This window comes from Anomaloglossus baeobatrachus, chromosome 4 (genome assembly GCF_048569485.1).
Source record: "Anomaloglossus baeobatrachus isolate aAnoBae1 chromosome 4, aAnoBae1.hap1, whole genome shotgun sequence".
In the NCBI taxonomy this organism is placed as follows: Eukaryota; Metazoa; Chordata; class Amphibia; order Anura; family Aromobatidae; genus Anomaloglossus; species Anomaloglossus baeobatrachus.
Window position 1 is genome coordinate 660,578,231 of NC_134356.1, and position 13,300 is coordinate 660,591,530.

The 13,300-nt window shown below is 55.1% G+C and overlaps 1 protein-coding gene across 1 annotated transcript in view; it reads right to left on the reverse strand.

The window, feature by feature from the left end:
• Positions 1-1,096: 1,096 nt before the first annotated feature.
• Positions 1,097-13,300, reverse strand: part of FARSA (phenylalanyl-tRNA synthetase subunit alpha) — a 29,624-nt gene continuing 17,420 nt past the window's right edge. Inside the window, exons 12-13 of the mRNA XM_075343121.1 lie at positions 2,301-2,415; positions 1,097-1,978 (exon numbers count right to left, since the gene is read on the reverse strand). Coding sequence (XP_075199236.1) covers positions 1,873-1,978; positions 2,301-2,415 — 221 coding nt within the window. The 3' untranslated portion in view covers positions 1,097-1,872. The remainder of the gene's footprint in view (positions 1,979-2,300; positions 2,416-13,300) is intronic.

Here is a 13,300-nt window from a genome sequence, read left to right on the forward strand (position 1 = left end):
CTGATGCCCCCTGAGCCTACAGGACAGATTACATTTTTTTGAATCTTGATTGGGGCTTATCCAAAATCCGGACTATCCTGCATTCAACCTTTTATCCATTTTTCTCTATCATCCATGTCCTGCAAACATTCGCTACAGTGCCATGGATAGTAAACTTCTTGATTATGTTGCGCACTGTGGAAAAGGAACATCAAGATCTCTGGAGATGGACTTGTAACCTTGAGATTGTTGATACTTTTCAACAATTTTAATTCTCAAGTCCTCAGACAGTTCTCTTCTCTTTCTGTTCTCCATGCTTAGTGTGGCCCACACAGACAAACAATGCAAAGATTGAGTCAACTTCTCCCCTTTTCATCTGGTTTCAGGTGTGATTTCCATATTGCCCACACCTGTTATTTGCCACAGGAGAGTTAGAATGAACATCACATGCTTGAAACAAATTGTTTATCCACAATTTTGGAAAGGTGCCAACAATTGTATCTGGCACATTTTAGAGGTTTTGTGTAAAATTAAGTCCAATATGCCTTTTATTCTGTGTTAATCCAATACATAAAAGAAAATTAACAAGTGTACAACAAAACATGTGCAATTGCAATGATTATTCTGGGAGAAATACTTCATGTTCTTGAACAATTTCACTGGTGCCAACACTTTCAGCCATGACTGTAGCTCCTCCCTCCTGTCACCCTGTAGTGGGAGGGGCAGACTCCATATCACATAGCTCCTCCCTCCTGTCACCCTGTAGTGGGAGGGGTAGACTCCATATCACATAGCTCCTCCCTCCTGTCACACTAGTGGGAGCGACAGATGCCAAGTCCCATAGCTCCTCCCTCATGACACTAATGGGAGGTACAGAAACCTTGTCACATAGCTCCTCCCTCCTGTCACCCTGTAGTGGGAGGGACAGGCTCCATATCACATAGCCCCTCCCTCCTGTCAGTGTAGTGGGAGAGTCAGACTACATGTTTTATAGCTCCTCCCCCTTGTCACAATGAAGTGGGAGGGGCAGACGCCATTTTCTGTACACGTAGCTGTCTTGTTATAAACCGCACAATGTGATGAATATTAATAAAGAGAACCATTCAGTAAATGTGATAAATGTGATTTATTTCCATTAGAAGCTGATAATCCGCCATCTGTGGTCACATCGTCATCTCTGTAACATTCCCTTCTGTAGTTGCATTGAACCCTGACCCACGGCCCAAATAAAAATAAAAAGGATGAGGTCCTAAGAAACGGCAATAAATATATATCCTGCACCCCTGGGTCCGATATAACCAACCAGTTATAAAACGCATTTTCAGAATCGGCTCTTAAAAAGGAACACTCCTAGTAAAACAGTGGGGCAGATGTATTACTGAGCTGTGCGTCATATTCTCAGTGCACTATCGGTGTGACCAAGGTTAGCTTGATTGACAGCTATTGCTTGCGCAGAGCAAGCGCTGCCTGACTTGAATACCCGGCAGTGCACATGCACTGCATGAGCCCAGCGAGTGCGCACAGTATCAACTCCTCCCTCTCTGTCGGCAGCGCCTGCACCGGATCGCACAGTCGATCACTTCTATGTGACACTGGTGCAAGTACCGCCCCCGAGGATCCTGCACCGGGAAATACCTCAGTTTTCTTGGAGTGTTCCTTGAATATGGAGAAATATAATATATAGGAATTTAACCCATTATATCTTTTATCAAAAGATACCCACAAAAACGATAAATTCTGGACAAATGTACAAGTTCTGGGAAGATGAGAAGAATCCCCATCACCCACAGAGATAGTAATAAATGGGACAGTTCACTGCAGGTACAGAGCCAGTAGATACCCACAGGTCCTCTATAACACATACGGGCAAAAATAGGGGTGGCGGCACTCTCATTACGAGTCCAGACGACATATAGGGCTGTCGTACACCATCTGCAGATTAACCTTATGGCCCACCAGCTCCCTGATGTTATTAATGCCGTACTTGATCATCGTCGGCCTAACAAAAAAAAAAAACAAACATTATTCAAATTGGTTAAAAGGGATGAAATCATTTGCAAACTGGTTTATTTTACACCTGCGACTATACAGAAGGGGATGGCGACATCACAGCCCACATCTACCTCCCCCCCCCTGCAGACGTGGACACATGACGATAAAGACTTGTTTACGTATTCGGAGGTGAAGCATATGGCGGAAGACCGGAAACATTTACACTAAAAGGGATTAGTGACGGCTAAAGACTGACGAGGCAACCAGACTGCGGGTAATCCATCCGGCAGGTCAGGCAATAATACGGCCAGTAGTGACCCCCTGCTCACCTCTCCAGGGACAGACCCCAGGCGATGACCGACACATCCTCAGGTAGACCCATAGGAAGGAGCATCTCTGGACGGAAAACTCCCGAGTTCCCAACTTCAACCCACTTCTTCAAACCTGCAAAAGAAGGGAATTTTGTTACTTACCGTAAATTCCTTTTCTTCTAGCTCTTATTGGGAGACCCAGACGATTGGGGTATAGCTACTGCCTCCGGAGGCCACACAAAGCACTACACTAAAAAGTGCAAGGCCCCTCCCCTTCTGGCTATACCCCCCCCGTGGTATCACGGGTTCTCCAGTTTTAGTGCCAAAGCAAGAAGGAGGAAGGCCAATAACTGGTTTAAACAAATTAACTCCGAGTAACATCGGAGAACTGAAAAACCGTTCAACATGAACAACATGTGTACCCGCAAACAACAAAAACATCCCGAAGGACAACAGGGCGGGTGCTGGGTCTCCCAATAAGAGCTAGAAGAAAAGGAATTTACGGTAAGTAACAAAATTCCCTTCTTCTTCAGCGCTCCATTGGGAGACCCAGACAATTGGGACGTCCAAAAGCTGTCCCTGGGTGGGTAAAGAAATACCTCATGTTAGGGCTGCAAAACAGCCCTCCCCTACGGGGGTGTCACTGCCGCCTGCAGGACTCTTCTACCTAAGCTGGCATCCGCCGAAGCATAGGTATGCACCTGATAATGCTTGGTGAAAGTGTGCAGACTGGACCAGGTAGCTGCCTGGTACACTTGTTGAGCCGAAGCCTGGTGTCGTAATGCCCAGGACGCACCCACGGCTCTGGTTGAGTGGGCTTTTAGCCCTGAAGGAACCGGAAGCCCCGCAGAACGGTAGGCCTCTAGAATTGGTTCTTTGATCCATCGAGCCAGGGTGGCTTTAGAAGCCTGCAACCCCTTGCGCGGACCAGCGACAAGGACAAAAAGTGCATCGGAACGGCGCATGGGCGCCGTGCGGGAAATGTAGAGTCTGAGTGCTCTCACCAGATCTAACAAACGTAAGTCCTTTTCATACCGGTGAACCGGATGAGGACAAAAGGAAGGCAAGGATATATCCTGATTAAGATGAAATGAGGATACGACCTTAGGGAGAAACTCCGGAATGGGGCGCAGCACTACCTTGTCCTGGTGGAACACCAGGAAGGGAGCCTTGGATGACAGAGCTGCCAGCTCAGACACTCGCCGAAGCGATGTGATCGCAACGAGAAACGCCACCTTCTGTGACAGGCGAGAAAGGAAACTTCCTTCAGAGGCTCGAAAGGCGGCTTCTGGAGAGCAACTAATACCCTGTTGAGATCCCATGGATCTAACGGCCGCTTGTACGGGGGTACGATATGACAGACCCCCTGTAGGAACGTGCGCACCTTAGAAAGACGTGCTAGACGCTTCTGAAAAAACACGGATAGTGCCGAGACTTCCCCCTTAAGGAAGCCGAGCGACAAGCCCTTTTCTAACCCCGATTGCAGGAAGGAAAGAAAAGTAGGCAATGCAAATGGCCAGGGAGACACTCCCTGAGCCGAGCACCAGGTTAAGAAAATCTTCCACGTTCTGTGGTAGATCTTAGCAGAGGTGGACTTCCTAGCCTGTTTCATGGTGGCAACGACCCCTTGGGATAATCCTGAAGACGCTAGGATCCAGGACTCAATGGCCACACAGTCAGGTTCAGGGCCGCAGAATTCCGATGGAAAAACGGCCCTTGGGACAGTAAGTCTGGCCAGCCTGGTAGTGACCACGGTCGGCCGACCGTGAGATGCCACAGATCCGGGTACCACGATCTCCTCGGCCAGTCTGGGGCGACGAGTATGACGCGGCTGCAATCGGATCTGATTTTTTGCGCAGTACTCTGGGCAAGAGTGCCAGAGGTGGAAACACATATGTGAGCCGGAACTGCGACCAATCTTGCACTAAGGCGTCTGCCGCCAGAGCTCTGTGATCGCGCGATCGTGCCATAAATGCCGGGACCTTGTTGTTGTGCCGAGACGCCATTAGGTCGACGTCCGGCACCCCCCAGCGGCGACAGATTTCCTGAAACACGTCCGGGTGAAGGGACCATTCCCCTGCGTCCATACCCTGGCGACTGAGGAAGTCTGCTTCCCAGTTTTCTAAGCCCGGGATGTGAACTGCGGATATGGTGGATGCTGTGTCCTCCACCCACATGAGGATTCGCCGGACTTCCTGGAAGGCTTGCCGACTGCGCGTCCCTCCTTGGTGGTTGATGTATGCCACCGTTGTGGAGTTCTCCGACTGGATTCGGATCTGCTCTCTTTCTAGCCACTGCTGGAAAGCTAGTAGGGTAAGATACCCTGCCCCGATTTCCAGAACATTGATCTGAAGGGTGGACTCCTGCTGAGTCCACGTCCCCTGAGCCCTGTGGCGGAGACAAACTGCTCCCCACCCTGACAGACTCGTATCTGTCGTGACCACTGCCCAGGATGGGGGTAGGAAGGATCTTCACTGTGACAATGAGGTGGGAATAAGCCACCATTGCAGAGAGTCCTTGGCCGTCTGGGAAAGGGAGACTTTCCTGTCCAGGGAGGTTGACTGCCCGTCCCATTGGCGGAGAATGTCCCCTTGCAGTTGGCGCAGATGAAACTGCGCAAAGGGAACTGCCTCCATGGCTGCCACCATCTTCCCTAGGAAGTGCATGAGGCGCCTTAAGGGGTGCGACTGGCCTTGAAGGAGAGACTGCACCTCTGTTTGCAGTGAACGCTGCTTGTTCAGCGGAAGCTTCACTATCGCTGATAGAGTGTGAACTCCATGCCGAGATACGTTAGTGATTGAGTCGGTGACCGATTTGACCTTGCCAAATTGATGATCCACCCGAAAGTCTGGAGAGTCTCCAGCGTAACATTCAGGCTGCGTTGTCATGCCTCGAGGGAGGGTGCTTTGACGAGTAGATCGTCCAAGTAAGGGATCACCGGGTGTCCCTGAGAGTGCAAGACTGCTACCACTGCTGCCATGACCTTGGTGAACACCCGTGGGGCTGTCGCCAGACCGAATGGCAGAGCTACGAACTGAAGATGGTCGTCTCCTATCACAAAACGTAGAAAACGTTGGTGCTCCGTAGCAATTGGCACGTGGAGATAGGCATCTTTGATGTCTGTTGAGGCAAGGAAGTCTCCTCGAGACATTGAGGTAATGACGGATCGGAGGGATTCCATCCGGAACCGCCTGGCGTTCGCATGCTTATTGAGCAGTTTTAGGTCCAGAACAGGACGGAAGGAGCCGTCCTTTTTTGGAGCCACAAAGAGATTGGAGTACAAACCCTCGCCCTCGTTCCTGAGGGGGGACAGGGATCACCACTCCTTCTGCTCTTAGAGCGTCCACCGCCTGCAGCAGGGCATCTGCTCGGTGGGGAGGTGGGGCCGTTCTGAAGAATGGAGTCGGAGGACGAGAACAGAACACTGTCCTGTGCACGTGAGCACAATGTCCGTCACCCACCGGTCTGTGACCTGTGGCAGCTAAATGTCGCCAAAGGCGGGGGAGTCTGCCATCAACCGCGGATGCGGAGAGAGAGAGAGAGCTGAGAGTCATGAGGAGACCGCCTTGGTAGCGGTTCCTCCGGCTGCCTTCCTTGGGCGTGATTGAGCCCGGCCGGAATCTGAGCCCGTCTGAGGTTTTGTAGCCCTTTTGCACGAGGACAATTGGGACCTGCCCGAGCTTGGGAAGGACCGAAACCTCGACTGTACTTTTAGGACAGCATTAATAGGGTAAGTCGCAGTGCAGACATTGCGGAGTTACGGACACCTCTGCGGTACAGATGTACATGTGCTCAAGGCCAGCTGCGCAAGAACAGCTGAAAAGGTTAGGTTGCCTATACGGCTGTGAATGCCGGAGCAACCGACACGCCGATAGCCTCCTAGACAGATTTCAACCAGAGTCCATCTGTCTGTGAATGGCATCTTTAAGTGAAGCCCCATCTCCAGTGCAACTATGGCTCTAGACGCAAGCCTGGAGATTGGAGAATCCACCTTTGGACCCTGGGTCCAGCGCTTGACCACGTCAGGGGAAAAGGGATAACGTGTATCTTAAAAACGTTTGGAGAAGACGCTTATCTGGTAAGCGTGGTGTTTCTGGACTGCTTCTCTGAAGTCAGCGTGGCCAGAAAAATACTCAATATCCGTTTGAGATACTGAAAAGGGACTTCTCCTGCTGTGAAGCTGACTCCTCCACTGGGGGAGCTGAGGGAGAAAGATCCAACCTTCCATTGATGGACGCTATAGGATCATTCCGTATGGCGTTACCATCCGGTGTATCCGGATTGATAGCGATGTCAGGATCAAAGTCCTGGAGAGCTGCCTTATCATACAGAGAGTCCTCCTGGGACCCCCCCGTTCCAAATGAGGTTGGTCAGGACGATTGCCCATGGCCTGTCTGGACTGCAAGTCTCTATCTTATGACAATATATCTGTCGAAACTGCAACTCCGTCCCTGTCCTTGGACAGGGATGACAGGTGGTTTCTTTGGCCACGACTAGTAGAGACCCCGGCAGACGAAGTGCTAGAGACCCCGGCAGACGAAGTGCTACAGGGGAGCATGCACACAATGGGACGGTGTCATGAACAGCATCCCATGTAGTAAAAACAGCACTGAAAATCTGTGTTGCTTTTTTTTTTTTTTTTTTTTGCCGCTGCCGACTAGCCATCTAGAAGTATATAGCCAAGATTGGTGACCGTACAGTGCAATGTATAGCATACAAGCATAAAGTACAAATGAACACTGCAGCACAAGCAATACAAGCAGCATAGAAGCCTGTCCCTGGCACCTCTGCTCTTCTGCTGCTGTAGACTAGTCATCTAGGGGAATATAGCCCAGAAGAGTGACCATACAGTGCGATGCATAGCATACAAGCACAAGTACAAATGCACACTGCAGCCCATGCAATACAAGCAGCATAGAAAAAAAACCTGTGCCCCAGCACCCTTGGTTTTCTGCTGCTGTAGTCTAGCCATTCCAGGAGAATATAGCTAAGACTAGCGACTGTACAGTGCAGTGTATAGCATACAAGCATAAACACAAATGAACACTTCAGTACGTGCAATACAAGCAGCCTAGAAAGCCTGTGCCTTAGCACAGCTGCTTTCCTGCTGCTGATGTGTCGCTCTCCAAGCGGGCATATAGCGACCTATGCAGTTAAAATACACATGTACACACTGCAGTATATATTGGGGTCAGCACTATGTGTGCCGCTTACCGCCCGCCTATAAGCGGGTGTATGGTCGCCACCGTCCTGCCTGGTTGCCGAAAGTCCGAGCTCGGACTGCAGTAATGGCTGCCGGCGTCTTCCCCAGCTCGTGTGAGGAGGGGGCGGGCCGTGGGCGTGCCCCAAGTCAGAGCGGGAATCCGGCGTCCGACAGTGTGCAGTGAGAGGGCTGGAGCATGTAAATAAGGCTCCAGCCCTCGGCGCTGCTGATTGCTCAGCGTCTGTCCCCTTCCCTGAGTGACAGGGAGGGGGCGGGAACGAAGCGGCACTAGGCCGCAGAAGCCGGGGACTGGATTTATAAGCGCCGCCGCCGTAAAAGCGCGGTCGGCGCCCAGTCCCCGGCGAACTACAAGTCCCAGCCGCGCCGCCGCTCCCGGAGCGTCCGGCGCGGTAGTTCCCAATACACAAAGTCACTCAGCAAAGCTGCAGTGACTGTAACCCTTTACTGTCCCCGGCGCACTAGCACACCCAGCAAGTCTGGAGTGTGCTGTGCCTGTGTGTACGGGGACACAGAGTACCTGTAATGGTGCAGGGCCATGTCCCTGAACGGTACTCCAGCTCCGTATCCAGCAGGTTCAAATGGGTCTGTGGATGGAGCCCGGCGTCAGAGCTTTGAGGCCGGCAGGATCCCACTTCCTCAGAGCCCCCCAGGGGGATGTGGAAGGAAAGCAGCATGTGGGCTCCAGCCTCCGTACCAGCAATAGGTACCTCAACCTTACAACACCATCAACGGGTGAGAAGGGAGCATGCTGGGGGCCCTATATGGGCCCTCTTTTCTTCCATCCGAAATAGTCAGCAGCTACTGCTGACTAAAATCTGTGGAGCTATGCATGGATGTCTGACCTCCTTCGCACAAAGCTTGAAAACTGGAGAACCCGTGATACCACGGGGGGGTATAGCCAGAAGGGGAGGGGCCTTGCACTTTTTAGTGTAGTGCTTTGTGTGGCCTCCGGAGGCAGTAGCTATACCCCAATCGTCTGGGTCTCCCAATAGAGCGCTGAAGAAAACAAAAACAAAAAAAAACCAAAAAACTAATTTCTATTAAGATGCAAAATGGACGGACACAAATCACCAACAATCCCTACTCATCTTACCCTCTTTACCGAAACTGGACCAAATGGCGAAACTCAAAATATCAAATCTCGTCTGCTGTTGTAATCTGCTGAGGATTTTAGTTGCAGATATGTACAGCTAAAATCTGCAGCAGATAACAGCAGAGTGGATGTGATTAACGAAACTGGACCAAATGGCGAAACTTAGAAAATTGTATCCAAGTCTGCTGTTGTAATCTGCTGCGGATTTTACCTCTACATATCTGCAACTAAAATCTGCAGCAGATCACAACAGCAGACAAGATTCGATTTTCTGAGTTTCACCATTTGGTCCAGTTTCATTAATCAAATCCAGCCTGTTGTGGATTTTAGCTGCAAATATGCACAGGTAAAATCCACAGCAGATTACAACAGCAGACTGGAGTCGATATTCTAAGTTTTGCCATTTGGTCTAGTTTCGTTAATCGAATCCAGTCTCCTGTTGTAATGTGCTACGGTTTTTACCTGTGCGTATCTGCAGCTAAAATCCAGAACAGATTGGATTCCATTTTCTACGTTTTGCCATTTGTTCCAGTTTTGTTAATCGAATTTAGTCTGCTGTTCTAATCTGTGGCGGATTTTAGCTGCAGATATGGACAGGTAAAATCCGCAGCACATTACAACAGCAGACTGGATTTGATTAACGAAACCGGACCAAATGGCAAAATATAGAATATAGAATCCAATCTGCTACGGATTTTACCTGTCCATATCTGCAGCTAAAATCCACCACAGATTAGAACAGCAGACTGGATTCGATTTTCAATCAGAAGATATGGACAGGTAAAATCCACAGCAGATTATAACAGCAGACTGGATACGATTTTCTAAGTTTTGCCATTTGGTCCAGTCTGCTGTTGTAATCTGCTGCGGATTTCACCTGTGCATATCTGCAGCTAAAATCCACAGCAGATTGGATTCGATTTTCTAAGTTTCGTCATTTGGTCCCGTCTCGTTAATCAAATCCAGTCTGCTGTTGTAATCTAATGCGGATTTTAGCTGCAGATATGGACAGGTAAAATCCACAGCAGATTGGATTTGATTTTCTACTTTCCGCTACAGTTCCAAAATCCCTTCCTTTAGAGGCGTATGATAAGATTGGCCATGCCTTATCACAAACCTCAGATCTCTTGCCTCTGGCAGTAAGATAACTGACTCCAGCAGCTCCTTTGCCCACACCCACATCCTCTAAACTGCCTTCAGCCAAAAGTTAAAAAAAAAAAAAAGATGAAAAATACCTGTTTTCGGCAAGACTGTTGGTTTAATGAATTGATAAGACTTTCTCCAAATCGACCTTCTCGTTGGTTTGTTTTCTAATTGTCCTGTTCCTTTAAGATCCTAACCTAACATCAGTTCTGAGACTATTTTCATGACCTCTGCTTGCCTTTAGTGAATGGAAACAGTCAGCAATGCGGATTGCAAACACTAAGTCTATGATACCCATGTGGTGCTCACACACCTGCAGGGCTTGTGACAAGACAGTGCCCAGAAATAGGTAATGACGACCTGCGCTGCATATCTTCCTCGGAATGTAAAGAATGATGACCTGACAGCAAGCGGAGATCTTGAAAAATGTCTATACAGGAAAGGGACATTTGGGGAAAGGCTGAGGATCTCTGCAAATTCCTCTCTGCCAGATGTAATTATGTAGTGTATAAGCCCTGTAATGACTTGTGGTCGGAGCCGCTGTTATTTGCTGCGGGCAGCTGTGTATTATATAACGGGGCCTAATCCCCCAATTACAGATGAGGAGCGCAGCATATTGCCTGGAATCAATCCCACACGTGTGCTGTAATCCCGGGGTCAGATACAGATGCGCTTCATGTAATGTGCAGCCAGGGACATGGAGAACACACGGAGCCATCCAATGCTGCTCAGCTGCTGCAGAAGCTCTTACTAAAGACTATTAATAGAAGTGTATTGTGAAATTGTGCAGCATCAGGAATGTGCATTACAAAGTTCTGCATTGTCAAGCGAGTCACATTGTGAACCAGAAGTACCAAAAGCGAGCGGCGCCAGGTCAGGCAGCGGCGGAGGCGATCGGCGCCAGGTCAGGCAGCGGCAGAGGCGAGCGGGGCCAGGTCAGGCAGCGGCAGAGGCGAGCGGCGCCAGGTCAGGCAGCGGCAGAGGCGAGCGGCGCCAGGTCAGGCAGCGGCAGAGGCGATCGGCGCCAGGTCAGGCAGCGGCAGAGGCGATCGGCGCCAGGTCAGGCAGCGGCAGAGGCGATCGGCGCCAGGTCAGGCAGCGGCAGAGGCGAGCGGCGCCAGGTCAGGCAGCGGCAGAGGCGAGCGGCGCCAGGTCAGGCAGCGGCAGAGGCGAGCGGCGCCAGGTCAGGCAGCGGCAGAGGCGAGCGGCGCCAGGTCAGGCAGCGGCAGAGGCGAGCGGCGCCAGGTCAGGCAGCGGCAGAGGCGAGCGGCGCCAGGTCAGGCAGCGGCAGAGGCGAGCGGCGCCAGGTCAGGCAGCGGCAGAGGCGAGCGGCGCCAGGTCAGGCAGCGGCAGAGGCGAGCGGCGCCAGGTCAGGCAGCGGCAGAGGCGAGCGGCGCCAGGTCAGGCAGCGGCAGAGGCGAGCGGCGCCAGGTCAGGCAGCGGCAGAGGCGAGCGGCGCCAGGTCAGGCAGCGGCAGAGGCGAGCGGCGCCAGGTCAGGCAGCGGCAGAGGCGAGCGGCGCCAGGTCAGGCAGCGGCAGAGGCGAGCGGCGCCAGGTCAGGCAGCGGCAGAGGCGAGCGGCGCCAGGTCAGGCAGCGGCAGAGGCGAGCGGCGCCAGGTCAGGCAGCGGCAGAGGCGAGCGGCGCCAGGTCAGGCAGCGGCAGAGGCGAGCGGCGCCAGGTCAGGCAGCGGCAGAGGCGAGCGGCGCCAGGTCAGGCAGCGGCAGAGGCGAGCGGCGCCAGGTCAGGCAGCGGCAGAGGCGAGCGGCGCCAGGTCAGGCAGCGGCAGAGGCGAGCGGCGCCAGGTCAGGCAGCGGCAGAGGCGAGCGGCGCCAGGTCAGGCAGCGGCAGAGGCGAGCGGCGCCAGGTCAGGCAGCGGCAGAGGCGAGCGGCGCCAGGTCAGGCAGCGGCAGAGGCGAGCGGCGCCAGGTCAGGCAGCGGCAGAGGCGAGCGGCGCCAGGTCAGGCAGCGGCAGAGGCGAGCGGCGCCAGGTCAGGCAGCGGCAGAGGCGAGCGGCGCCAGGTCAGGCAGCGGCAGAGGCGAGCGGCGCCAGGTCAGGCAGCGGCAGAGGCGAGCGGCGCCAGGTCAGGCAGCGGCAGAGGCGAGCGGCGCCAGGTCAGGCAGCGGCAGAGGCGAGCGGCGCCAGGTCAGGCAGCGGCAGAGGCGAGCGGCGCCAGGTCAGGCAGCGGCAGAGGCGAGCGGCGCCAGGTCAGGCAGCGGCAGAGGCGAGCGGCGCCAGGTCAGGCAGCGGCAGAGGCGAGCGGCGCCAGGTCAGGCAGCGGCAGAGGCGAGCGGCGCCAGGTCAGGCAGCGGCAGAGGCGAGCGGCGCCAGGTCAGGCAGCGGCAGAGGCGAGCGGCGCCAGGTCAGGCAGCGGCAGAGGCGAGCGGCGCCAGGTCAGGCAGCGGCAGAGGCGAGCGGCGCCAGGTCAGGCAGCGGCAGAGGCGAGCGGCGCCAGGTCAGGCAGCGGCAGAGGCGAGCGGCGCCAGGTCAGGCAGCGGCAGAGGCGAGCGGCGCCAGGTCAGGCAGCGGCAGAGGCGAGCGGCGCCAGGTCAGGCAGCGGCAGAGGCGAGCGGCGCCAGGTCAGGCAGCGGCAGAGGCGAGCGGCGCCAGGTCAGGCAGCGGCAGAGGCGAGCGGCGCCAGGTCAGGCAGCGGCAGAGGCGAGCGGCGCCAGGTCAGGCAGCGGCAGAGGCGAGCGGCGCCAGGTCAGGCAGCGGCAGAGGCGAGCGGCGCCAGGTCAGGCAGCGGCAGAGGCGAGCGGCGCCAGGTCAGGCAGCGGCAGAGGCGAGCGGCGCCAGGTCAGGCAGCGGCAGAGGCGAGCGGCGCCAGGTCAGGCAGCGGCAGAGGCGAGCGGCGCCAGGTCAGGCAGCGGCAGAGGCGAGCGGCGCCAGGTCAGGCAGCGGCAGAGGCGAGCGGCGCCAGGTCAGGCAGCGGCAGAGGCGAGCGGCGCCAGGTCAGGCAGCGGCAGAGGCGAGCGGCGCCAGGTCAGGCAGCGGCAGAGGCGAGCGGCGCCAGGTCAGGCAGCGGCAGAGGCGAGCGGCGCCAGGTCAGGCAGCGGCAGAGGCGAGCGGCGCCAGGTCAGGCAGCGGCAGAGGCGAGCGGCGCCAGGTCAGGCAGCGGCAGAGGCGAGCGGCGCCAGGTCAGGCAGCGGCAGAGGCGAGCGGCGCCAGGTCAGGCAGCGGCAGAGGCGAGCGGCGCCAGGTCAGGCAGCGGCAGAGGCGAGCGGCGCCAGGTCAGGCAGCGGCAGAGGCGAGCGGCGCCAGGTCAGGCAGCGGCAGAGGCGAGCGGCGCCAGGTCAGGCAGCGGCAGAGGCGAGCGGCGCCAGGTCAGGCAGCGGCAGAGGCGAGCGGCGCCAGGTCAGGCAGCGGCAGAGGCGAGCGGCGCCAGGTCAGGCAGCGGCAGAGGCGAGCGGCGCCAGGTCAGGCAGCGGCAGAGGCGAGCGGCGCCAGGTCAGGCAGCGGCAGAGGCGAGCGGCGCCAGGTCAGGCAGCGGCAGAGGCGAGCGGCGCCAGGTAAGGGAGCGGCATCAGATTGGGGAGTGGCAGAAGTGAGTGTCGTGAGC